A 22,392-nucleotide genomic window follows, 5' to 3' on the forward strand; every position below is an offset into this window, starting at 1 on the left:
CAACTTGGCTTGCTCTTTGAACCTTGACTTTTCGACTTTTGCAACAACAACAACAACAACAACAAAGAGCAACCCAACTCAGCGAAGGATTTTTTTACTCGGTTGTGTGATGCGCTACCATCTTGCTCCACTCGATTTTTTTTCTATTACGGGGCTTGTTGGGGCTGCTTGATTGATTGATTGATTTGATAAGCGACGACACGACGATGGAGTCGCGCAAAGGTATGCATGCGATAACCCAACCCGACGCGCTAGGGGGGGGGTGGGGGGGAGGGTATCAAGCTGATGATGATGGGAAATAATAGACGAAGAAGCGACAATAAAAGTGGCTTCGATGAACAAGAAGTCCATGACGCCGTTGCGGGGGGGGAAAGGCGGAGGGGGGGTGGATGGGAAGATTAAGCTGAAGAAGCCCGGGCCGAGGTTCATCAAGCCGGGGAGTTGGAAGGAGGGGGGGGTTGTGGAGGGTTAGTATCCCCTTTTCGCTCCTTTCGTGCGTTTGGGTGGTGTTACTAATGGTGTTGGGAGCGACAACAGATGATAAGAAGAAGACAAAAGAAACCACCACCGCCGCCGCCGCCGCGTCGTCCCCCAGCCCCGTGGTCAACCAGCTTGACGAGTCCTCTCGCGAGACGTTTTCTACCGGCCGACCGCTTGATGATGTACCCGAGCTTCAGTCTTGCAAGCACTGCAAGCAGGGGGTTACGAGGATTGCGGCCAAGGAACATATTGCGCGGTGTTTGAAGATTAAGAAGGAGAAGGCGCAGAGGAAGAAGGAGGCTAGGGAGGCGAGGGAGAGGGCGAAGCAACAGGAGGAGGCGAGGAAGATTGAGGGGGAGAATGGGGTTGGTGGGGATGATAGTGATGATGATGATGGGGAGGGGGGGAAAGTTGGGGGTGGTGATGGTGGTGGTGGGACGGCAGGGAAGACGGCGAAGAGGGTCGCCGGGAAGAAGACGGAGGTTGGGGGGAAGAAGAGGAAGGCTGATGGGGAGATGGGGGGGAAGACGAAGAAAAAGAAGGAGGAGCCCAAAGGGAAGGCGGCTAAGCCGAAGGGGCCGGTGGATGTGGAGAGGCAGTGTGGTGTTACGCTTGCTAATGGGCTGCCTTGCGCGAGGAGTTTGACTTGTAAGAGTCATAGTATGAGCGCGAAGAGGGCGGTGCCGGGGAGGAGCTTGCCGTATGACATGTTGTTGTTGGCGTATCAGAAGAAGAATCAGGCAAAGCAGCAGAAGGCGGCGATTGATGCGAATGCGCCTTTGGAGGATGAGGATGATGTGAATGCCGCGGCGGTGGACAGTGATGAGGAGACGGCCGCGGTAATGGCTGCGCTGGCTCATTGGAATCCGCAGCCGGTGGTGCCGCAGCCGGTGTTTACGCCGATTAAGAGGCAGTATCAGCTTTCGAGACTGCATGAGCAGTTGCAGACGGCCACGAATGGTGGGCGGGTCAATATCTTCAAAGTCACCGGCTTCGGCGCCCAGAGGCTTCCGGATGGGCATCCGGGCCTGTTCGATGCCGAGGACGCCCCGGGGGAGCCTGACATCATCATGGGCGGTACCGACTTCCAACAACGCTCGTCGAGTTTCAGTCTTGCTGGACCACCGCAACGGCGGCCGTCGGTGACAGGTCGGGCTTAGAAAGCTCCGCCTGGTATTGCATCGTCGCCTCCATCCCAGTTACCAAGAAACCAGTCAGCGTCTCTCCCTCCCCAGCGACGAGCTAGCCACCCGCTTACAGAAACAGGGTCGAATACTGGCACGATCCCAGGGAGACAGCAGCAGCAGCAACCGGAACCGGAACCGCAACCGCGATCACAACAGGCGTACCCAACACCGGTTCTAAAGTCGGAATCTATACCGAACCTCAACCCACCTCGAGCGAGACCATCGCTGTCCCTGAAAGTGCCGAAGTCTCGGCCAAATACACCCAACTTACCTTCTGTCCCATCCCCCCCCGAACAAGAGATGGGGGTCTTGGTGTCGCGGCCAGGGGAGGCTAGACCTAGGCAGCAGGGATTGTCAACACTGGTTATGCCTTCTCGGCCGTCTCCCCTTGAGCAACCTGAGCAGTCTGAGCAACCTGAGCTACCTGAGCTCCCTGAGCAACCCGAGCAACCCGAGCAAGAGGACCCGCTCGTTGCTCAAGAACGGGCCATTATACTAGGAAGGCCCGCACAACCGGCTACGTCGTCACCCGCGATGCAATGGGTGCAGGTCCCGGTGGCAAGTAGTCCACAGACGCCTAACCCTCCTCCTACTCCGCGTCTTGGATCGGAGGCGGATTCACGCCGGGGGTCGATAGCAACACAAGGTTCTTCTCCAGTGTTGCCCATGGCTGAACCCCCGGCCAGACCTCAAAAGATTGTCACCTTACAAGTGCCTCCGCAACGAAATCTTTTCCAACAGCAGCAGAAACAGCGGCGAAGCTCTCTTTCATCCCACTTACCTTCGAGTCCAGTAGTGCCGTCTCAGGCAGTTCCAATGGCGCCTCCTGAGCTGAGCCCGGAGACAGTTCCGGCATCACCCATCGCACGGCCTGCTTCACGGGCACGACCCACACATATCCAATTACCGCCACAGCAAGTACCCGCAAACTGGGCAGGAGTGCCCCCTCATCTTCGGCTTCCAAGCCAGGTCTTGCCATCGCAACTGAACACACAGTTTGCACCACGCCGCTTCTCTCAATCACACATCGACCCATCCACTAGCCACGCAGCCCATTATCGACTTGCCCAGTTTCGGGCGATGCAGCAACAAGCCGGGTTTGCTCATCAACTAGAGGCTCAGGCAGCTAGTTTTGCAATGGCAGGGCCAGCCCACCCTATGCCTATGATAAGGCGGGCATCAGATGCTCAGCCGCCGGTGTCGCCGGTGTCGAGGACGATGTCGATGCCGTTAGCGATGCCGGGCTTGTCTCCGTCACAGGTGGAGGCGAGGTCGAGGCAGCTGGTGCATGGCGACTTTGTGGGAGGAAACACGGGGGTCGAGTTTATGATGCAGCAGACGCAGGGGTTTGCCGGGTACCTAGGTCACCAGCAGCATTATCAGCAAGAACAACTATTTTTACCACATCAACAGAATCCATTTCAGGGCCAGCAGTAGGAGGAGCTGGACTATGTGATGGGTGCTGGGGCGGTTGAGTCTATGATGCACGGGTTTGTTGTGTACCCTGATCAAGAAGATTCTCGATACCCGTCTTATCGGCGAAACTAATATCATGGCCAGGAATAGGAATACCTGGCTTAGCGGACATATCCTTTTCGGTGCTTTGCCACGAGGAGGAGTGGCTTTTCGATGTTATATACCCCTTTGCTTTCCTTTTCTTCTTTTCTCGGGGTGATTGCCGTTATCTCGACATTGCTACTATTATATCCATGGTTTTCGGTCGGCGTTTTTTTATACATTTTTCCCACGAAGGGTTCCAGGACAGCAATCAATGGGGATGGATATTTTTTGCGGGGTCAAAGAGGGGGGAAGCGAAACGGCGTTTTGGCTTTGATTGTTTACCGTCCTTTCTTTTGCTGGATTTCTGATTTTTTTTTTTTTTTTTTTTTTTTTTACTTCAATTTGTTAGTTTTGGGCAAAAAGGCTGGGCCAGCTCTGGATTTGACGCAAGGAATCGATGGTTGCTTGGCTTTGAGTCGTGCTGGATTACCCTATAGAAGGGGGTTTGTTTCTTGGGGGAAGTGTTTAATCAGTTGTTTTATTAGAGGAAATGGGGGGGTGTACACTATAGGGTTTGTCATTGCAGGGTAAGAAAGCAGGAATTGATATTTTTGACTGTTTGTGCTTGTGGTGTTGAAAGTGAAGATGTGTGTGTGTGTTGGTTTGACGAGATGTGAGGGGTGATGAAGGGGGTGGAGGGAGGTTAAGGGTGAGTGGAGGTGGTGGGTGGTGGGTGTTAAATGGTGGGAGACTGGGGACGGGGGATATGAAGATTGGAAAGGGGCGTGTGGCTCAGTTGGTAGAGCGTTCGCTTAGCATATTTGAGAAAAATGAAGGCTCTCTGATGTGAGAGGTGGAGTTCAAACGGGTATGCGAAAGGTCCTGGGTTCGATTCCCAGCTCGTCCATGATCCACTATGATGGTGATTCTTTTGCTGGGTCGGGCTGGTTTATCTTTTTTGGGGAAAAGATGGTGGAATTGGCTGTGATATGGGGAATGGTGGCGGCGTTGGTGGTCGGATGTTTTGAACATTCTTTTGATGTGGGAAGAGATCTAAGTGTTGGTTTTTGTGCTAGTGTTTCTCTGACCATTTATCTAGCCAAAAAAAAAAAAAAAAAAAAAAAAAAAAAAAAAAAAAAAGACTCTTGAATGGGCAAGGGGTGAGTTGATAATTGGCCTTAGTTTCTTGTCATCTAGCATCGTCGAGATTATGTATTTTACCCGTTAAGGGGAGATAGTCCCACGATAGACCAGGACAGTGATACTTTGTCGTTGTGGACTTTTATAGTTATATTGAGTCGACTTAGAATCAGACTGCCAGACGCTTCAAAGATGAGAAATCGAACGAAAGAAGGACTGGGGCTATCTATCCAATTCCTTGACGCCTACCTTAGATATGTAGATGATACCAAGATAGCTCCAACCGATCACTTCTACCGCCTGCCCTCCACCCACGCCGCCTCTCCCCTACTACGTAGGCACATCCGTCATCCCCTCACATCAAAAGTGGCTACCTTACCTTCGGAGCATACTACCGTGTTAATACAGACCACCACGGAACAAGGAGCACCAGGACGTTTTCCGTTAGGCCAGTCACTTCCCCACGGTAGATGGTTCCACAGGATACACAGCTAGAGACGATTCTGCACCCTGCTGCTTGTACGAGGACCAGTGGAATCTCCTAGAGAGGGTGTTTCGATCTCTCGGTCCTTCGACTCAACGATGGAGGAAGGCGACCAAGCTCGCGAGCGAGCGCAGCGAAAGCGTCCCAGTCCGAGGGTATGTAGAGGACCGGGGCGGGGCCGAATTAGTTGACTAGTGATTGCAGGTTTCCGGGCGTTGAAAGATTGGGGGACTGGGGTAGGAGGTTGGGTATGTTCTGTTCACTGCTAATCGTGAAATAAAGATCGTGTGGAAGCGGTGGATGGGATTGCTGTTGGGTTGGCTGTTGAAAACTTGTGTGATGGAGATGTGGTCTAGGAGCGAAGTACGCTCGTGACCTCGAGGTCCTTTGTTGTGATGGGGGAGTGTTGTTTTTGTAAGAGGGGAGGTATTGTAAGGGTCAGTATGTAGCTAAGAGGTAGTTGGGGGTGGGGTTGAACTTGGGTGGGAGATAGATAGTGGGCGACTCGGGCTACCATCATAGGGCTCAAGACGGATTGTGATGTAACAATATCAATAGGAAGATAATAGTGTCTGAGAATGGGCTTGATATTGAATGTGAAAGTCTTTGGAGTTTTGTTGTTGCTAAAGGTCTGAACTATATTTCGAGTGCTAGACCTTCCCTTGAACTATAGTTATTATACGTGTCATTTTAGTTGATAAGAATTTGAATGACGGTAAAAGATCTCTCAGCTTTCGTTTCTTTAGTCCTCTGCATCTCTTATAGATATACTAGCTTATGCCCTTTAATTTGGACCCCTCTTCAACCAGTCTACAGCTAGTCCACTGGAACGGTAAAAGAGAACATATGTGGTCACGATTCGGATAATCCAGCCCATCAAGATAATCTCCTCCGACTTTTCCATCAATAATACGAACGGACAATCCATTACCACTTTCCGTGGCGTCTTAATCAAAATAGAGCCAGCCACAATAGATAAGATTTAAATTATATATAACTTACTCTTATTTCTATCCTAATAAAGAAGATGTTTACTACCTTTTGGCGATTAAGGATAGAGACGCTAGTTTAATCTATCCCAAATCCAATCACTATCGTTATCCCGTTCTTAGGACTTCTATACAAGATCGGGTTTGCTATCTGTTCCCCGTTATTTAGCCTCACAGGGATCTCTTTTTCTTCTTGACTACCTGGAAGAAGGTTACATCTCGTGACGCACCTTGGAGGCCAATGAGATTACCTGGAACCCTCTGACGCTTTCCCTCATGAGCACTGAACTCAAGGTCCGAAAATGGATTAAAGCAGAAGTCAAACAAGAACTCCTTATAGCCCCAAACTGATTAAAGTGAGAATCTATCACCCTCTCTTTGAGGTCCTGGTCCTATGCGAACCAATATCTCATGACGCGAGGCATCATGGGCTGAACAGGAGACTCATATGCATGAAGATTCTCTTGGAACCTGGCCCGGCCAGGCGCAGAGGCTCTAGACTGCTAGATGTTGTTCGCCGGAAAGAGAAAAGATAGCATCCACCAAGAAATTTTTGAGCCGTCACAATGGCATAAAATAAGCGGCGATTAACTAAAGGGGTTTTGTATAAAGAACCGCCATCGGTAAGGATATAATGTTTTAAATGTTACTTCTTGGGAGTTGGTGATATCTGTGTGTGTAGTGGAAGCTGAATAGGAGATATTGGTGTTGCTGGCGACTGCCGCATCAACTTTTGAGCAATCCCCGTCTATAACAGCTCCTTTGTCAAACGGTTGGTCGCTCTCAAAGACAGGCCTGAGGACGATGTTTCTCTGGAGGTCGTAAGTGACAGTAGGGAGACTGTCGCATTTTTGTAGGGATGACGGTGGAATTGGTGAATATCTCAATAAAGTCTTCTCAACTTCCATATCAAAAAGCTTCCAGAAGATCGATTCGTTAGTTGTCCAAATACTTTCAGAAACCCCAATATAAGCATGTGAGGAGATGCAACGGATTTCGGGCAACAGACCTATTTCAAAATCCATCTTATCTCACAAAAGGATCCTTTAAGTTTTGAAACTTACCGTACCTGCATCCTCTCATACATATAACACGTGAAATCCACGATTGGGTGTCGCAAAAATCGTTGATCACCAACCCTCATGCACCCCACAATCAAACAAACCAAGGGGGTTCCAGCACGCTAAGAAGCGGGATGACGTCGTTGGTTCAAACACTTTGAGCTCCCCCACAAACATGCATGGCCGATGCGTTCATGTCTATTGCAACGGGAAAAGAGCATGCATGTTACCGAGGTTCACGATAGTTTTGTCCTGTACCTATATGAATTGACAAGGACCACCCAATCTTTCCGTTTCCTCCCCCAATTTACTTGCTCCCTTCTGATCTTTCTATCACCTCCCACTTGTCGCCTTATCTGTCCCATCATTTTACACTCACAGAATGCCACGAGCATCCAAGCTCCTCCCCTCCCTAGGCCACGCCTCCTCCGGCGCGGCCGGCACAGTAATCTCCACCCTCCTCACCTACCCCCTCGACCTAGTCAACACCCGCCTCAAAGTCCAGCGCCAGCTCCGCCTCGACGACTCCCTCTCCGAAGACGAGTGTTACCGCTCCGTCTTTGACGCCTTTGTCAAGATCTACGACACCGAAGGCGGGATCCCGGCATTCTTTGCCGGTTTGAGCGCCGATGTTCTCAAATCAGCGGCGGATTCATTTCTGTTCTTTTTGTTTTATACCGTAAGTCCCCCCTCCTCCAACCATTGATAATAGTAGGGAAATGCTGACAGAGGTTGGGATAGTGGTTCCGCGCGCGACGCCTCGTTGGCCGACATCCGGATCTGCCATATCTAAGAGTTGTCGAGGAGCTGGCGGTGGGAGCTGCAGCGGGGGCTTGCGCAAAGTTGTTCACCACCCCGGTGAGCAACGTTGTCACACGGAGGCAGACGGCGTCGTTGCTGGATAGGTCGCCGCCTTCCTCACCTACACGGAAACAACAAACGCAAGAAGGGTTTTGGGAGGTGCTGAGGGAGATTCAGGCTGAGAAGGGGGGTGTTTTTGGACTGTGGGCTGGGTATTCAGCATCTTTGGTCTTGACGCTCAACCCGAGCTTGACATTCTTCTTGCAGGCGATACTGAAGAGGGTGTTGGTCGACAGAAAGAAGTGGGACGATCCGGGGAGCGGGATCACCTTTTTGCTGGCGGCGATGAGCAAAGTTGGCGCTACTGCTGTTACCTACCCGTTTCAGATTGGAAAGGCGAGGCTGCAGATGGGGCATAAGAGTAGTAAGGGTGAGGGTGAAAAGGAGAAGAGGGGTGGGATCTTCAATACTGTGGCGAGTATACGAAGGGAGGAGGGGGTCAGGGCGTTGTATGATGGGATTGGAGGCGAGTTGTTGAAGGGTTTCTTTAACCACGGGACGACAATGCTGACGAAAGATGTGGTGCATGGGGTTATTATTAAGCTGTATTACATCGTGGCTGGGTTCTTGGTGCAATGGCCTGCTTTGAAGAGGATATTAGTGGGGAGGATGAGGAAGAGAAATGAGAAAGGGGGCTGGCAACTGGTTGGGAGGGGAGTGCTGGCGGATCTGGTAAAAGGCGGGAGAATTGGGGCATCGATGATGAGGTGACGCCGATTATGAAATGCATTGATTGTTATATAGAAGAATATTGGGTATTTGCGGGCGTTCCGGAAAAAACATCTACACGGTAAAAGTTACAGTGTCCTTTTTGACCGTGTTGGCTCCTCCCGCAGAAAAGCCAGTACCTTCTCTGCGTAGCTCGACGAGGCCGGGACGTACTTTTTCTTTCTCTTTGCCCTCCTTCTCTTTCTTGCTGGGTTTGGACTCTGTCAGGTTAGCTTCACAGACATAACACAAGACCGGTTCTGATGACTTGGAGGAGGAAGGCTTCATGAACTGGTCGACGCAGCTCTTGCAAAGGACGTGGCCGCATGGCTTTGCGAGAGTGGCTCTGGATGAGTTGGTCAGGCCCTTTTTACAGGCGGGACATATTCTTGTTGTCTTTTTGGTGGAGGAGTCGGTTTCTTCAGTGAAGTGGACTGATACGAGAGTGTGGAGGGAGTAATAGTGGGGGTGGTCTTGTGAGCTCGAGGGACAAGTTGGTTGGGTTTTGGTCTTTCTCTTGACTTCGTGGAGGGTGTTGTTTTTGTTGGAGGAGGGCGTTACGAAAGGGGACCAGAAGGAGGGCAGTGTTGGTTTTGCGGCCTGATTTGATGTTAGCTATTTATCCAGTTGAAACATATGCCTTGAAGGTGGCCGTACCTTTTCACTGTCAATCGCCTTTCTTGCCTTGGCTCTTTCCTCGGATGCAATACGTGCTAATTCGTCCTCGTCAAGGGCAAAATTGCGTTTCTCGCCCGTTTTCGCAGTAGGATCAGGTGTCCCGTTTGATTTCGATGGTGTTGCCTCAGGTGGCGGTTTCTCCATTGGTGTTGATGTTGACATCAACGACTTCCTCCCATCGGCTCGAGTAGCAGGCTTGAGACTCAGCCCGGCCTGTGTCAACTCAAACTCCCGAATTGCTCTCGCCTCAGCTTCGGCATCGGCACGCGCCTGCTCCTCTAGAGCCTCCTTGTCTTCCTGTTCTCGGGCCTTTTCATTGCGTTTGATTTCTTTCTTTTGGGCGAGGATGTTGCTCAGGGCGCATTCGCGGCAGAATAAGTCGCCATTGGTGCATGCGACTGGATCGATGGCGGGCTCTAGACATAGCCAGCAAGAGGCAAACGGGAGGAAGGAGTCGCGGCCGAGACGGGCGGTGGAATCACCCCAGGCCGCGCGAGCCATGGCCCGCTCGTGGGAGGTGAAGATTGGGCGGGTGGTGTTTCTTTTGCCTGGAGGGTTAGCTTGCATGGCTGTATCTCAAATAAAATGTATGACTTACTGTGTGCCATATTTGCGCGTGTCGATATCAACTGCTGAGATCTCAATGTTGGGAAGAAGTCTCAACCAGCAACAGAGCTGCTGTCAAAATAAATGTGGGTCGATTTCAATCCTGGGGAAGCTTGGCATCAAACCCCCTTGTCCTTTTACCAGGGGAGGCGACAGGGCACATGCTAAAATCGGCGCGGGTCGCGTTCTTTTCTGTTGCGGGCCGCGATTTTGAACTTTGTCTCCATCTTTCCGATCGCTCTGAAGAGAGAAGGGGGGGTGTGTGTGTGGGCCCTCCTCGTGGTGGGCGACTGAGAAACCTGCTGAAGAGAAACTCGAAGCTTTTTGTTGGTCCTGCGCCGTTTCTGCTTTTTTGCCCATCACATCACTCACACCTCGTCCTCTTTTACGGTCGGGTCTCTTCACGATTCCCATATCTTATATCTTTGCTCTCTCTTTTTTCCACTTCCTTCCCCCTCGGCAATGCAATAGACCACCAGTTTCGCTGCTCTTTTTCTCGGGGCCTCAACAAAAATCTTTAACTCCTTCCTGTTTTTAACCGTCACAGTGTTACATCGGGCAACAAACCATCCGGCCGTTTTGTCTCCCTCTTAACTTATAAACTCACCTCACCCACAGATATATCTCACTTACACATCGCCATTGGTAATACAACATTGAGTTTTAATATCCCCCCCGAGTATCGCAAAACTCAAATGTCAGAACAACAATCCCAAGAACTCCGCGAAATGTCGCCGTCGCGGCCGCCGGCACCGATGCCGAGCCTGTCGATGCGCGTAAAGTCGTCGATGATTATGGGGATCACGGGTCTGATCTCGCGCTGCTTCCTGCACGGGTTCAACACGGTAGAGACGCACGGGCTGGCTCAGTTCAGGGAGCTGTTGGACAGCCGGGCTGATCCGGAGAAGAGGGAGAGGGGATTGTTAACTGGTATTTTCTCACCCAGTTTTATCCTCTGCTGTATTAATATATTTTTATACTGTAATACCAAAGTCCGCTGACTTGTATGTGGTTCTTAGTTTCCAACCATGTCAGCGTGTGAGTGATGATCTTCAAATGCTGTGATACAAGATGAGGTTGAAACTCATGATTAATCCAGTCTTGACGACCCCATGGTATGGGGTTTGCTACCTCTTTCATACGCCTTCAACCCAAACAACCTCCGTTGGACATTAGGGGCGCATGACATCTGCTTCAAGAACCAGTTTGTTCCCCCCTCCCCAATATCCCCCCTTGTATCTCACTAACCCTTTGTCCTAGGCTCTTCTCCTCCTTCTTCACCCACGGCCAAGTCCTCCCCTGCCACCGATCAAAACACTCCCCCCACGGCGGCCTCTTCCAACCCTGCATGACGCAAGCCATCCGCCTCCTCTCCCACCCGTCCCCCTCCCCTCCCGCATCACCCTACTACACCACCACCGGCACCGACTCGATCCTCTCCCCGCTAACGCACCCCCAACACCGCCGGTACAGCTGGGTGCACGTCTTCCCCGAGGGGCTGGTCCATCAACACCCCGATGTTGATTTGCGGTACTTCAAGTGGGGCGTCGCGAGGCTCATCTTGGAGTCTGAGCCAAGCCCGGATATTGTCCCCATGTTTATCGACGGAACGCAAAAGTGCATGGCGGAGGACAGGGGGTTTCCAAAGTTTTTGCCGAGGGTGGGCAAGACGGTGAGGGTTACTTTTGGGGGGGTGCTGGACTATGAGGCGACGTTTGGGGACTTGAAGGCGAGGTGGGATGAGCTTGTCAGGAGGGAGACTAAGAAGGGGAATACGACGAAAACGGTGGGGTGGTTGTGGAAGACAGCTGTGATTGAACAGACAGATGATGGGAATGGGCAACGACAGGTGGGCGAGTTGACGAGTGAGGAGTTACGCAACGGCAGAGAGGCGAGGGAGATCAGGATTGAGGTTGCGAGGAGGATGAGGGAGGAGATTTTGCGGTTGAGGAGCGAGAGGGGGGTTTACAAGGAGAGCGAGGAGAGTTTTGGGAGGGCGGAGACGTGGAGGGTGGATAAGGGGGAGGAGGGGAAGAAGTATAGGAGCCGGGTTGATGGGAGTCAGATTAATCAGGATTAGGAGACTTAAGGAAAAGAATTTGGGATTGGAATTTGGGGGTGGGTGGTGTTTATCGGCTTGTTGTGTATATATTTTTGTCTTACTTCGCGTGGTGTTTGGGAAAGATAAAAAAGCGTGAGAGAGGATGGCTAGAGATAGATTTGGGAGGGGAGCGGTAACAGCAGCTCTTACAACTTGACCATTTGTCCTGACCACAGAGTCAGTGGCACCCTAACCAAGATGCTCGAGCTGCTGTTGGAAGGTGGGTGGTTGACCTGATAGAAACCGTCGTTCTGTTCTGGGAAGGTGCAGACATCAGCATAGGGAAGGAGCGAGCAGGGATGGGTGGTCCATGCTTGAGTGCTAGAGGTGGGCAGGAGATGATGAGCCTGTGGTTTGCTTTTACTCATCACACATCACGGTCACGGCCAAGGTCTTTGGATTTCAGGTAATGAAGGGAATATTTTTGATTTCATTTTCAGATATCCTGAAAAATTCAACTCCGAGGCAGTGGTACTCTTTTAAGCAGAGTATAAACACACTTTGGTGACCTCATATACAACCCAGTTCTCATGGATATCCCTCCTCCTTGATCCAAACAGGTGACCCCCTTTCTGGTGACCCCTCCGGCTCAATAGTCATGGCCAGCATACCCGACAACACCTTCGACTGGTACATCCCCATCTTGGCCCATATCGTCTCCAGTATCCCCATCGCCCACGTTCGGTAATGCCTCGGTATCCCCGGCGCCACTCCCGCGACTTTGATCTCGAATAATAACGTCGGTATTCCTGCAATACCAATCACTGCGCCGCCTTGCGTTTTGTCAAAGTGTTCGAGGTGTTCAGGTTGGAGGTTTGGATGCCGGTAGTGTGTTGGGATGGAGATGAGTGTGTCCCTCACAAGACGGACAAGGCAGTCTTGTATTTGCTGTATTTTCTTGTCGGATATAAGAGACGAGCTGCTGCTCGGGAAGCGCTGGACGCTTTCGATGAGGAGCTGGCTGAGCATAATTCTCGCCCAGCGGTAGTGATTCCATATCCGGGCAAAGTACATGTCGGTGTAGATGTGATAACGGCCCTCAAAGACCGCATCTGGTGGGAAGAAGTTGTCGCTGACTTGCTCTTCGATGACGGTCCATGGTCCGTCCTGGCGATCCTCCCAGGCGCCAAACTGCGCGTCTAGAGCAAGAGCTGTGCCGATCATGTCGGTGGTGGCTTGCTGTCCGTCGATAAAGTGTTGGCTTCGTACATAGCCTGATAGCTTGACGAACTCTACCACAGGGAGGATAAGTTCGGTCGATGGTATCTCCTTTGGCGTGGCCATGTTGGCGCCCATAGAAAGCCATTGTTGGAATGGTGGGGGTAGGCCTCCTTCGCCGGTTTGTGGCTCTGGTCGGGAGGGGATCATGTTGTTTGGTTCTGGTGACGTGTACTGGAAGGCGCCCTGGGTCGACGCTATCATGGAAAAGCACAGCTGGAGGAGCCCGCGGAGACCTTCAGATTGCGATTGATGAAAGGGCAAAAAGCTTGTTAGAATGGCAGCACCGCCCATGATATGAGTTCGCGCTCCAGGGGCTGGCTTCTCGTCTCTTCCGCGAACAACCTTGATTCGGCGTTAGCAGAAACCAGCATTCAAAACTGAGGTACGGTACTCACCTCGTACATGGCCATCATGACTACAGCTCGGAGGATGACATCGAGGTCAAGCTCCGGAACATGCCTGGCCATGATGGAGGACGAAATATTGTGCAACGCACGTCCATAGTGTTGTTTCGATAACGTACTCAGTTTCTTGTCGCCGTTGATGTTGGACAAGCTGGCCAGCCCAACGGCTGCCATGATTTCTCGCGTTACTGCTGAGTGGACCCATGGCCTTCCTTGAAGCTCCTGCCCGACCTTTGGCTCATCTGGAAGTCCAATCACATAATGCTCAATGTAAAACTGAATAGCCCTGTCGACGGCATTGATGGATATCTCCGTGGGCACTCTGTACCCCAGTTCGGGGGCTTCTCGTTTGAAGGTGATCGCCGATGATGCCGATTGTGGTGATTGGGAGGCTGCCAGCCGACGTCGTATACTAATTGGAGATGCTGTTGATGTCGACGTTGGCGAGGTGGCCGAGGAAGATGAAGATGTTGATGGCGTTGGCGAAGATCCTGATCCTTCTCCCTGTTCGGATGTATCCGGCACACCCCACTGCTGGTGTGCTCTTTTTATGACTTTGCTGCTCTCATCCCGGAACATCAACGAGAGCTGGTCTCGGTACCCGGGACACGGCTTACCCACCCGGATGCATTGCGCACACTGAGGGCGGACTTTGTCGCACTGCGAGGCACCACATGTCCGTCAGCACAAGATCCAGAACCCTTCCACCGGTACACTGATCTTCGATCCTTTGACACGACACAGATCTGACAGATGACAGACCACCAGGGGAGCCCGCAGGCAGGTATCTATAGCGGGAACACGACCCGAAGCTCTGGGCCACATGGGCGGCTGCGGATTGGGCCGGGCCCTGCCTGGTAGTGTCTGGCACATGTAGTCTGATGTCAGGGCATGGGGCTTAATACGTAAAAACTCACCTTGATGCGTCTCGTTCGACAGTTCTGGCAGCCCTGTGATGCCTTTCCACAGTAAACCATGGTTGATTTCGGTGTTCTCGTAAAAAAAAGGCCAGAATGGGTATTCAACTCGCCGCCCGCATCCCCGCCCTCGCGCTCAGTTTTGCTGCGTTACTCCAGATATTGGCGGGGACTCGCCGGTAGTTAACCGAGCAGGGAAACCACTTCGTCGATAGGGGGGAGATGGCGGACAAATGGCGGTCACTCTTCGGGAGCTTCCATCAGGCAGGTCGCATTCGCTTCGCAACGGCGTGCGCATGCTATGCTATGCAGCAGCGTGATACGGCATCACTGCTGGTGGCAAGAAGACGGCAGAGTACGGTATGATATAGGGTGATTAGTAATAAATAATGGGGAGTTAGTTGCTCAAGGGCCAGAAGTGAGCTGAGGGCTTGGGACTTGTTCCTGAGAAACGGGAGCCTCGGTCTCTTGTACCCTGAGAGACGTGAACACAAGGACAGCTTGGCATAAAAAAAGGCCAACGAGAGATGATCCGCGATCGGCACCCGCTTGTGATGTGATATGATATCAAAAAAATAAGAGAGAACGTAGGGGGCTCGGTGGTGAAATTGAAGCAGATGGCAGATGGCTGATGGGCCCCGGAAATAACGGCCAATTACCCACAGCTCTAAAAGCTCCGGCGATTCGAAGCTGAAGCAAGTGAGGTGGGAAGCTGCCAGCATTTCAGTGGGCATCGTGGAAACTATAGCGCCGTTGGGATCTCGCGTGCTTCCGCCAGGTTCCCCGCCATTCCTATCCGAGTAGCTGTGACTTGTCGCTAGCCACGACTGCAACTCTGGCGCAGGTATCCGGAACACCCGCTGCTCTGCCGGGGGTCAATTAAACCGGCCGATGCGCCGATTGTCAATGCGCTGCGCCGTGCACAGGCCCGGCAGCTGCCATCCGGCGGCACTAACGCCAGCAAGATGCGGGGTGACACCTGTGACGCAGCCTTGGTATCTTGGAGTATTGGGGTTTCTGACAGCATGTGCTTGTTTACCTGCTGTAACTTGCTGACTTGACACGGCACAGGTGTCCACAGAAAAATTTGGCCAGATTTTGCGCCTTGCTGTCGCCAGAACGATCATTACGATGCAACGGTGATGTTTGGCTGGAGGCTATCGTGTCTCACGGTGGGCTTGGGTTCAATAGATCCGGATGATGTAGTAGCAGTGCCCCGCCGCGAGATTCGAACTCACCTAGTCGTTTGATCGAGGATCGGTTTCTTCAAACGACGGCGATGGCTTGCTGCTGGACATCAGTTTCCGACCCTGGCTCCCTGGTTCACCAACAAGCCACGCATTGAATATGATCTGCGGCGGATCTCTATCAGCATCAGGGTAAGGATCGAAATCAGACAAAGTCAGTTGTGGCATGACTAAACCATTAGATCTATAAACCGACGATTCCTCGCGTATCTGGTCTTTATGCTAGGTTGCCATGCTCCTTTTCCAGTAGATTTTGTCTTTTTTTTTTTTTTTTAAATAAGTTGGTGTGAGATTGCAACTCTGAGCATCCATCCATGACCGACATTATGGCCCACTGGGGGTCGGCTAGTGCCGGTATCTGCCCCTCCCCGAAAACAAAACCCCGGACTCCGGGCCGGCCATCTGCCAAGCATCGGGCGGGGTACAGGAGCCAGAGCTCCGGCCCGAGTCAAGGGCCCCGTCTTCCGGACCCGCCATTCCGTCTTGATCAGCATTGAACTTGCATACTGACAAAGTTCTCAGCTCTCTTGACTGCAGCTGCTTCTTGCGGGGAACTCTGCGTTGCCTCATGCAGACAGAGTGTTGAGAGCTTTGATCGCCAGCAGGTACGCACAGTTTCAAGGCAATCTTCAGCATGCCCTATAGCTATCTTGCCGAAGGTAATCACATGTGTATGTCAGTGGCGTAGTACCTTGCCCTTGCGAGATGGAGAGAAGCACCTTGCTGTAAGATTAAATTATACTGCTAATCTTTAGCAAAGGGCTACCTGGTGGTAGGTAGTCAAACTCTCATCACTGTTCTTCTCAAGCAAAGCTTCCCTTCCGAGCTCAAATCAGATCAGATGACGCTGCAGAATCCTCTATAGATAAGCATCAAATCTCAATATCACCAGTACTGAGGACAGAAATTAAAAACACAATTGGTGGCGAGTTGGCTACCGATGGCTGAAGTTTATTATGGAAGTGTGGTGGTGAAGCAACCTGAAAGGCAAGTTCCGCGGCCACACAATGTGGGGGCAGGCGGCCCGACCTTGCGCAAATCAATTTTCTGCGTGTGTTCAAGAATCCATCGACCTGATTCCCAAAGTTTCGCGACTGCCGCAGCCGCTCTCAGCAACACCAGATCATCCTTTCCACTCTGGAGAAGCTCCACCTCGAGAATTCAAACCATCTTCCACTAAATCATCGACCATCCCGTCGACTCTAGCCATCGACCCAATCCGTCTTTGCCATCTCCCCCTCCATCTCTGCGAGCTTCTTCTCTTCTTTCTCTACAAGCCCTTCCCCTCTCCGATCCCGATCCCGCGCCCTGGTGCACTTTCTGCAAACGCAACCGAAGCCCAGCTCCGTTGCCAACCCAGCTCTGATCTCGAGGCCGACTTCAAAAAAAGAGTGCGTGTGCTCCATCCTCCGATCTTGCTCTCTTCCATCCAAGATGCCCCTCTCTGCCCCTCGATGCGTCTTTTTTTTCTCCACTTTCCGCTGACCTCACCATTTCCAGAGATATCCTCACTTCTCTCCGGCGCCACACAAAGCCTAGTCTCGTCCGACTCTACCCCACGCCCGCGCCGTGATTTTCCATCTCCCTCGTCGTCATCACTTCTGTTTTCTTTAATCATCACACACAAAAATACAACAGCAATCATGTCGACAAACGGTAATGCTAATCACCACGAGCAATACGCTGCTACCGGTCCAACCACCACAGAGTCGACTCCCCAGATCGAGAACTCGCAGAGCGACCTCCCCAAGGATGAGATCGGCTGGTACTTTGTTGAGCAATACTACACAACCCTGAGCAAGAACCCCAACAAGCTTCACGTGAGTCTGCGGATATTTCTGGCGGTGCAGTGGCTTGGTGGGCTAACGGTCAATTGTAGCTTTTCTACGGCAAGAAGTCTCAGTTCGTCGCCGGTGCCGAGGCTGAGGTCACCACTGTCTGCGTCAACAGACCTGTAAGACTTTCCAATTGGGTTTGTGTTTAGGTGTTGAGCCTCTCGAAGCTAACTGTCTGCCAAGAACATCCAAGAGCGCATCAAGCAGTTGGATTTTGAGGATTCCAAGGTCCGCATCTCCAATGTCGACTCCCAAGGGTCTGCCGAGAACATCCTCATCCAGGTCATTGGTGAGATCTCCAGCAAGGGTGCCGAGCCCCGCAAGTTCGTCCAGTCCTTCGTCCTTGCCAAGCAGCCCTCGGGTTACTTTGTCCTCAACGACATCCTGAGATATATCGTCGATGAGCCAGTTGAGGAGACTGAGGCCGCCGCTGAGGCTCCAGTAGAGGCCCCTGCTGCCACCGAGGCTGCCCCAGCCGTCGAGGCCGAGGCCGAGCCCGCCGCCGAGCCTGAGGTTCCTGTCGAGGAGCCTGTCGCTGAGGAGAAGGAGCCAGCTGAGTTGGACACCGCCGCTATCTCTCAGAAGCTTGAGGAGGCTGCTGAGGAAGCCCCCGCTCCCGCTCCCGCCGAGGCTCCTGCTCCCGAGCCTGTTGTCGAGACCCAAGAACCAGTTGTTGAGGAGAAGACTGAGACCCAGCCCACCCCCGAGAAGGTCGTCGAGGAAGTTGCCGAGGAGGCGGCTGCGAAGCCCGAGGAGCCTAAGGATCCCGCGCCGACCCCCGCGGCTCCTGCCACCGCTGCTCCTGTTGCCGCTCCCGCGCCTGCGGAGCCCCCCAAGCCCCAGCAGCCCCCCAAGCCCATGACCTGGGCTAGTCGCCTGGCTGCTTCTGCTGCTGCCGCGGCTCCCAAGCCTGTCATTCCCAAGGTTGCGACTCCTCCTGCTGCTGCTCAGGCGCGTGCTCCTGTTCCTGCTCAGGCCCCTACTACCGCTCCTCAGTCCACAGAGGCCGCCCCTGCCGCCCCCAAGGATCAGGGTAGCGAGTGGCAGACCGCTGAGACCAAGCGTCAGAGCCGCGCTCAGCCTGCCGCTGCCGCTACTCAGACCGAGAAGGAGGGAACCCTTGCCTATATCAAATTTGTTACTGATAAGGTGAAGGAGGCCGATCTCAAGGCCACCCTGGAGGCTTTCGGTGAGGTCGTGTACTTCGACATCAACCGTACCAAGGTAAGCGATATCTTTTAGATGAACGTCAATGAACCAGACTAACCCAGCTGTACAGAACTGTGCCTTCGTCGAGTTCAAGACCCCGGCCGGTTACAATGCTGCCGCCGCTGCCAACCCCCACACCGTGAACGGCGAGAACATCGTCGTTGAGCCCCGTCGTCCCAAGTCGAACGCTTATGGCGGTGCCGGCTACCCCGCTCGTGGTGGTGCCACCGGTGGCCGTGGTAGCCGCGGCGGGTACGAGTCTCAGCGCAGCGGCAGCCAAGGCGGCGGCCGTGGTGGCTTCACTGGACAGGGCCGTGGTGGTCGCGGCGGTGCCCCTCGCGGACGCGGCGCTTCCCAGGCCAACGCCTAGACGGCGATCGCTGCTTAGCGTGAGTTCACAAGTTGATCAAAGACACATTTATTGTCCATGATCTTGAAAAGGTTCCAAGGTGAGCTGCTAGTGTCAACAAGCCTAGCATCCATCTTCACACGCCATACGACGGAGTTGAGGGGAGGGCGGGCATTCTTCTTGGTGCGTCATGGAGTCACGGGGTTTGATTAGTTAGGAAAGGGCAAAATGGTCAAGATTCATGGTTTTTTTTTCTCTTGATGGCAATCTGGTGGTGCAGTGTTGTGGAGTTGTGTGTGTTTTTCTGCTGCTGTTATTCTTGTTCTCGTTGCTAGTTGGGCCGCGCATTTGACTTGCACAGGTCACTCTTTTCCCCAAACACGCCCCTTGCACACACATCACACACATATCAAAAGGTTGTCATGGTTTTGCGACATCGTTACAGCGTTGGGGGAAACGGAAAACGGTAGCATTGTACACCTCACTGGCGGGGCGGACTGGCTGGATGAATGCGGGTGGGAAAGGTTGGTGTGGAAAAAGGAAAAAGGCACGGCATGAAATGTTGACCTGGTGTACGGTATGGTACGACATGGTACGGAAAATGAAGGCAATGGGGCCCAGAAGGAGTATGCCTGAAAAGGAGATGGAGACAACCTCTACACATCACCATTACAACATTCTTCCCAATCGAGGGCGGGGTGGGCCTTGTACGAGTAATTACGTTTGGGGGAGAGAAAGGCAAAAGGAAGAGGAAGGGGGACGAAGCGTGTTGAGACAGTATCGTTTTAGCTTGCTTGTGGATTGAAGGGGACCGTACGGTATGGGATAGGGAATAGTTAGTACCTTAGATTAAGGGAGGTTTAAAGAGATGTGTATTGTTAAAAGCGAGATATTATTTGCAAAGATTCTGTCTCAACTTGATATGACTGTCTTGTGATTTGTCTGGGGAAGGAGAGATATGGTGTTGGGCAAGATGTTGGATGTAAGGAAGCTTTATTTGAGTGTGCATGAAGAGAGGTGGGGCACCACCACTACAAGAGCCAAGGACTTACATCTTGGATTCTGCTTTTGGTGATTTAAAGTCGGGGTACTTTAGTTGGTGTTTAGGTTGTAATATAAACCATGCCTCAAAAGCAAATCAATACGCCTTTTAAGTATCTTTAATAAGGTAGCTTAGTGATTATCCTTCGAGGCATGGTCCACAATATGATATTGGTTAACTTACCTTTGCTCTTCTGTAGGGAGGGTGTGAATAGCCAGACGGCTAGATAAATGGACGTAGAGATATAAGCTGTGTCATCTTGACTATCTAGACATCTAATAGAGCTAGCCACTCGTCTGGCTTTTCGATCTCGTTTTTCAGGTCTGTTGATTGTTATGTTGAGCTTTCTCAGCCGGTGCAACTATGGTAAAACAGCTCATCCTGACTTCTTCAACTGCTTCTTTCCTTCTTTTTTTTCTTTTTTTTTTTCTTTTTTGGGGGAGGGGGTTTGGGTTTTCGAGAACATCCAGGCAGGTAGGCAGGTGGGAGTTGTCAAGGGATGTTGTCAAAACACCGAGATGGTCGTTCCTTGGTGTTGGGATTTAGCGTGTGTTGTATTCGTCGTCTTTTTGTGAAGTTCACTGTTGAAGCCTATATATTCCGTCGGGTCTTCTTGTCTTGGACGTGTTCTGCTTCACGATAGAGGAGGAGGCAATCAATGCTGTTGGAGACATAGACTGGTGATGATGATGATAATGTTGGGGCAAAAAAAGAAAAAAAGCAAACGCTGGAAAGAAACAAACGCTGTTTATGGACGGGCCAGGAGTCGAACCTGGGCCTTCGTTCAAACTCGGAAATTCACTAACCGCTGTACTACCGCGCCCACGGAATGCTAATCTTGGGACACGGGATTGTATACTGGGTTGGGGTTGGGTTGGAGCTGAAGGCTTTGGATTGTGGATGTGGCTTTGTTTGACAGCTGGTGGACGTCGAACTAGTGTTGAAAAAGGGTGTGTTCGGAAAGGTTAAAACGCCTCCCTGTTTGTGTGATGAGAGGACGGTTTTTTGGGCGGATGGCGGGGGTTGATAAGTGCTTCGAATCAGAAGAGGGCGTTTGATATTGAGGAGGATGTATGAAATGGATTTTATGGGCGAGCGCGTGGCGAGATGGCTAAGCGTGGTGAAAGAGCATTTTTCGAGGGTTCCGGCGTGATAAGCCAAGTGGAAATAGGGGCTTCCGAAATGTATTGCTCGGCAAACTTCATCTGTTTTCTGTTGGGGTGATAAAGAGACATGATCAGTTCCCAGCTGACTGGAGGCTGATGATCATTGGAGCATCGCTCTCATTCAGAAACGGCCTTGAGGGCACGACATGTCAAAGTTCCAAGAGGTAATAGCGATGTGAAGCACGTCAGATCCTAAAGAGGCATGTATGACACTGATAACCAGCTGTGTCATGTATCAGAACCATATCTCTGCTGTGTTTGGTTGAGAGATATGTGCTAGGTACTTCTCTGTTCACAGATTCAGGCCTGGTTCAGTTCATGTAGGAAGGCTTGTTTGAGTAGTCTAGGTCTTGATATGCTAATGGTTATATTTCCACAAAAGATTCTGCGGGTATGGTTGATAGCTTCTCATATGACAGCTGCCATGTCGGTCTGTGTGTCTGTATTTCGAATCGGTGTAGCTGAGTCACTTCACGTCGATAAACCTCTCACCTTTCCTACGGCTACCTCGGCAGAGGCTAAGGGAGAGTACATCTGCCAGAGAAAGCAAGCCACTGATGCCCTGCTTGAACCCCAATAGTCCTATATCCCGCAGCACATGACGGTGATAGGGTGGTTGTGGTGGGTCAGGATCCGATAACGCCCCCGGAAACAAGCCAAACCCATACCCATCCCACATGGAAGACCGGCACTTTGGAGAGCAAACCGACGATGGCGTAAGTAGCACTGACCAGTTGCTAGTCTCGCCCGTGATGTTTCCGAGGCTGTGGGGTAGGGGCTGGTTGGGCTAGTTCCTGCGAGAGGGCGGGATGTGGGCGTGCGGCCAAAACGTTTGGGCACACATGGTCGGGCCTGTTGTCGGAAGAGCTTGTCGGGAAAGGCTTAGTTTGTCGAGACTCGGATGGGAGAGGGAGGTGTAAGATATCTGGGTGCGCGGTGTTATCTTTGCTCCGTCTTGTTGTTTGTCTGTTGGACATACATAGATAGGTCAACCTCGTGGTTCTAGATGTCTGGAGCTTAGATGAACCTTGACGGCCAACCTTGAAGGACTCTCCTGATCTGGTGCTGATCGCCTCGACATGCTGGTATTTCGGCCTGTGACATTCAGCCCCAGACAGCCGCGCGGCCAAACCATGGTTCGTACAACTCGACGCAAAACTACAGCTGTATCCGGTAGGTGAGTGCCCATCAAGGTGTGACTCGAAAC

At 52.0% G+C, this 22,392-nt stretch overlaps 8 protein-coding genes and 2 non-coding genes across 10 annotated transcripts; 7 read left to right on the plus strand and 3 right to left on the minus strand.

The window, feature by feature from the left end:
* The first annotated feature begins 2 nt into the window (after window positions 1-2).
* On the plus strand, window positions 3-3,838 carry sgf73 (SAGA complex subunit Sgf73). Its single transcript, XM_062915694.1, has 4 exons — window positions 3-222; window positions 306-467; window positions 538-1,584; window positions 1,645-3,838. The coding sequence occupies exons 1-4, from the start codon at window positions 207-209 to the stop codon at window positions 3,102-3,104; spliced, it is 2,685 nt and encodes an 894-aa protein (XP_062761683.1). The 5' UTR covers window positions 3-206; the 3' UTR covers window positions 3,105-3,838.
* A 110-nt stretch (window positions 3,839-3,948) lies between these two features.
* On the plus strand, window positions 3,949-4,074 carry QC763_0105890. The gene has a single exon. It is a non-coding gene; the product is annotated as a tRNA-Ala (tRNA).
* A 1,819-nt stretch (window positions 4,075-5,893) lies between these two features.
* Window positions 5,894-6,855, minus strand: QC763_707060 (uncharacterized protein; the record flags this gene model as incomplete). The annotated part of the gene is made up of 2 exons (XM_062915695.1): window positions 5,894-6,697; window positions 6,850-6,855. 2 exons carry the CDS (start codon window positions 6,853-6,855, stop codon window positions 6,368-6,370), a joined length of 336 nt encoding a protein of 111 aa, XP_062761684.1. The 3' UTR covers window positions 5,894-6,367.
* Window positions 6,856-6,954: 99 nt separating this feature from the next.
* QC763_707070 (uncharacterized protein) lies at window positions 6,955-8,904 on the plus strand. Its single transcript, XM_062915696.1, has 2 exons — window positions 6,955-7,520; window positions 7,583-8,904. Exons 1-2 carry the CDS (start codon window positions 7,224-7,226, stop codon window positions 8,411-8,413), a joined length of 1,128 nt encoding a protein of 375 aa, XP_062761685.1. The 5' UTR covers window positions 6,955-7,223; the 3' UTR covers window positions 8,414-8,904.
* On the minus strand, window positions 8,420-9,944 carry QC763_707080 (uncharacterized protein). Its single transcript, XM_062915697.1, has 3 exons — window positions 9,687-9,944; window positions 9,068-9,636; window positions 8,420-9,010 (listed from the first exon to the last, which is right to left on the minus strand). The coding sequence occupies exons 1-3, from the start codon at window positions 9,694-9,696 to the stop codon at window positions 8,486-8,488; spliced, it is 1,104 nt and encodes a 367-aa protein (XP_062761686.1). The 5' UTR covers window positions 9,697-9,944; the 3' UTR covers window positions 8,420-8,485.
* On the plus strand, window positions 9,924-11,928 carry TAZ1 (Lyso-phosphatidylcholine acyltransferase). The gene is made up of 4 exons (XM_062915698.1): window positions 9,924-10,675; window positions 10,714-10,732; window positions 10,794-10,898; window positions 10,955-11,928. The coding sequence occupies exons 1-4, from the start codon at window positions 10,390-10,392 to the stop codon at window positions 11,772-11,774; spliced, it is 1,230 nt and encodes a 409-aa protein (XP_062761687.1). The 5' UTR covers window positions 9,924-10,389; the 3' UTR covers window positions 11,775-11,928.
* A 277-nt stretch (window positions 11,929-12,205) lies between these two features.
* Window positions 12,206-15,072, minus strand: QC763_707100 (uncharacterized protein). The gene is made up of 3 exons (XM_062915699.1): window positions 14,338-15,072; window positions 13,412-14,080; window positions 12,206-13,358 (listed from the first exon to the last, which is right to left on the minus strand). The coding sequence occupies exons 1-3, from the start codon at window positions 14,395-14,397 to the stop codon at window positions 12,324-12,326; spliced, it is 1,764 nt and encodes a 587-aa protein (XP_062761688.1). The 5' UTR covers window positions 14,398-15,072; the 3' UTR covers window positions 12,206-12,323.
* An 835-nt stretch (window positions 15,073-15,907) lies between these two features.
* QC763_0105950 (uncharacterized protein) lies at window positions 15,908-17,157 on the plus strand (the record flags this gene model as incomplete). Its single annotated transcript, XM_062906454.1, has 2 exons — window positions 15,908-16,975; window positions 17,119-17,157. The coding sequence occupies exons 1-2, from the start codon at window positions 16,592-16,594 to the stop codon at window positions 17,155-17,157; spliced, it is 423 nt and encodes a 140-aa protein (XP_062761689.1). The 5' UTR covers window positions 15,908-16,591.
* Window positions 17,158-17,227: 70 nt separating this feature from the next.
* QC763_707110 (uncharacterized protein) lies at window positions 17,228-19,663 on the plus strand (the record flags this gene model as incomplete). Its single annotated transcript, XM_062915700.1, has 5 exons — window positions 17,228-17,404; window positions 17,464-17,538; window positions 17,603-17,950; window positions 18,176-18,643; window positions 18,699-19,663. The coding sequence occupies 5 exons, from the start codon at window positions 17,228-17,230 to the stop codon at window positions 18,996-18,998; spliced, it is 1,368 nt and encodes a 455-aa protein (XP_062761690.1). The 3' UTR covers window positions 18,999-19,663.
* A 1,107-nt stretch (window positions 19,664-20,770) lies between these two features.
* On the plus strand, window positions 20,771-20,843 carry QC763_0105970. Its single transcript has one exon. It is a non-coding gene; the product is annotated as a tRNA-OTHER (tRNA).
* The last annotated feature ends 1,549 nt before the right edge of the window (window positions 20,844-22,392 follow it).

This window comes from Podospora pseudopauciseta (assembly GCF_035222475.1).
Source record: "Podospora pseudopauciseta strain CBS 411.78 chromosome 7 map unlocalized CBS411.78m_7, whole genome shotgun sequence".
NCBI classification, from domain to species: domain Eukaryota; kingdom Fungi; phylum Ascomycota; class Sordariomycetes; order Sordariales; family Podosporaceae; genus Podospora; species Podospora pseudopauciseta.

Excerpts from the sequence above, each read along its gene's own strand:
- sgf73 (XM_062915694.1), top strand. Across the intron at positions 468-537 it reads GGAGGGGGGGGTTGTGGAGG|ATGATAAGAAGAAGACAAAA; the intron begins GTTAGTATCCCC and ends GAGCGACAACAG. Across the intron at positions 1,585-1,644 it reads CTTCCAACAACGCTCGTCGA|CTCCGCCTGGTATTGCATCG; the intron begins GTTTCAGTCTTG and ends GGGCTTAGAAAG.
- QC763_707070 (XM_062915696.1), top strand. The coding sequence starts at position 7,224 with ATGCCACGAGCATCCAAGCTCCTCCCCTCCCTAGGCCACGCCTCCTCC. Across the intron at positions 7,521-7,582 it reads TGTTCTTTTTGTTTTATACC|TGGTTCCGCGCGCGACGCCT; the intron begins GTAAGTCCCCCC and ends AGGTTGGGATAG.
- QC763_707080 (XM_062915697.1), bottom strand. Across the intron at positions 9,011-9,067 it reads AGGCGATTGACAGTGAAAAG|GCCGCAAAACCAACACTGCC; the intron begins GTACGGCCACCT and ends ACATCAAATCAG.
- TAZ1 (XM_062915698.1), top strand. The coding sequence starts at position 10,390 with ATGTCAGAACAACAATCCCAAGAACTCCGCGAAATGTCGCCGTCGCGG. Across the intron at positions 10,899-10,954 it reads GACATCTGCTTCAAGAACCA|GCTCTTCTCCTCCTTCTTCA; the intron begins GTTTGTTCCCCC and ends CCTTTGTCCTAG.
- QC763_707100 (XM_062915699.1), bottom strand. The coding sequence starts at position 14,397 with ATGGTTTACTGTGGAAAGGCATCACAGGGCTGCCAGAACTGTCGAACG. Across the intron at positions 14,081-14,337 it reads GTCGAACGAGACGCATCAAG|TGCGACAAAGTCCGCCCTCA; the intron begins GTGAGTTTTTAC and ends GGTGCCTCGCAG. Across the intron at positions 13,359-13,411 it reads TCATGATGGCCATGTACGAG|GTTGTTCGCGGAAGAGACGA; the intron begins GTGAGTACCGTA and ends CGCCGAATCAAG.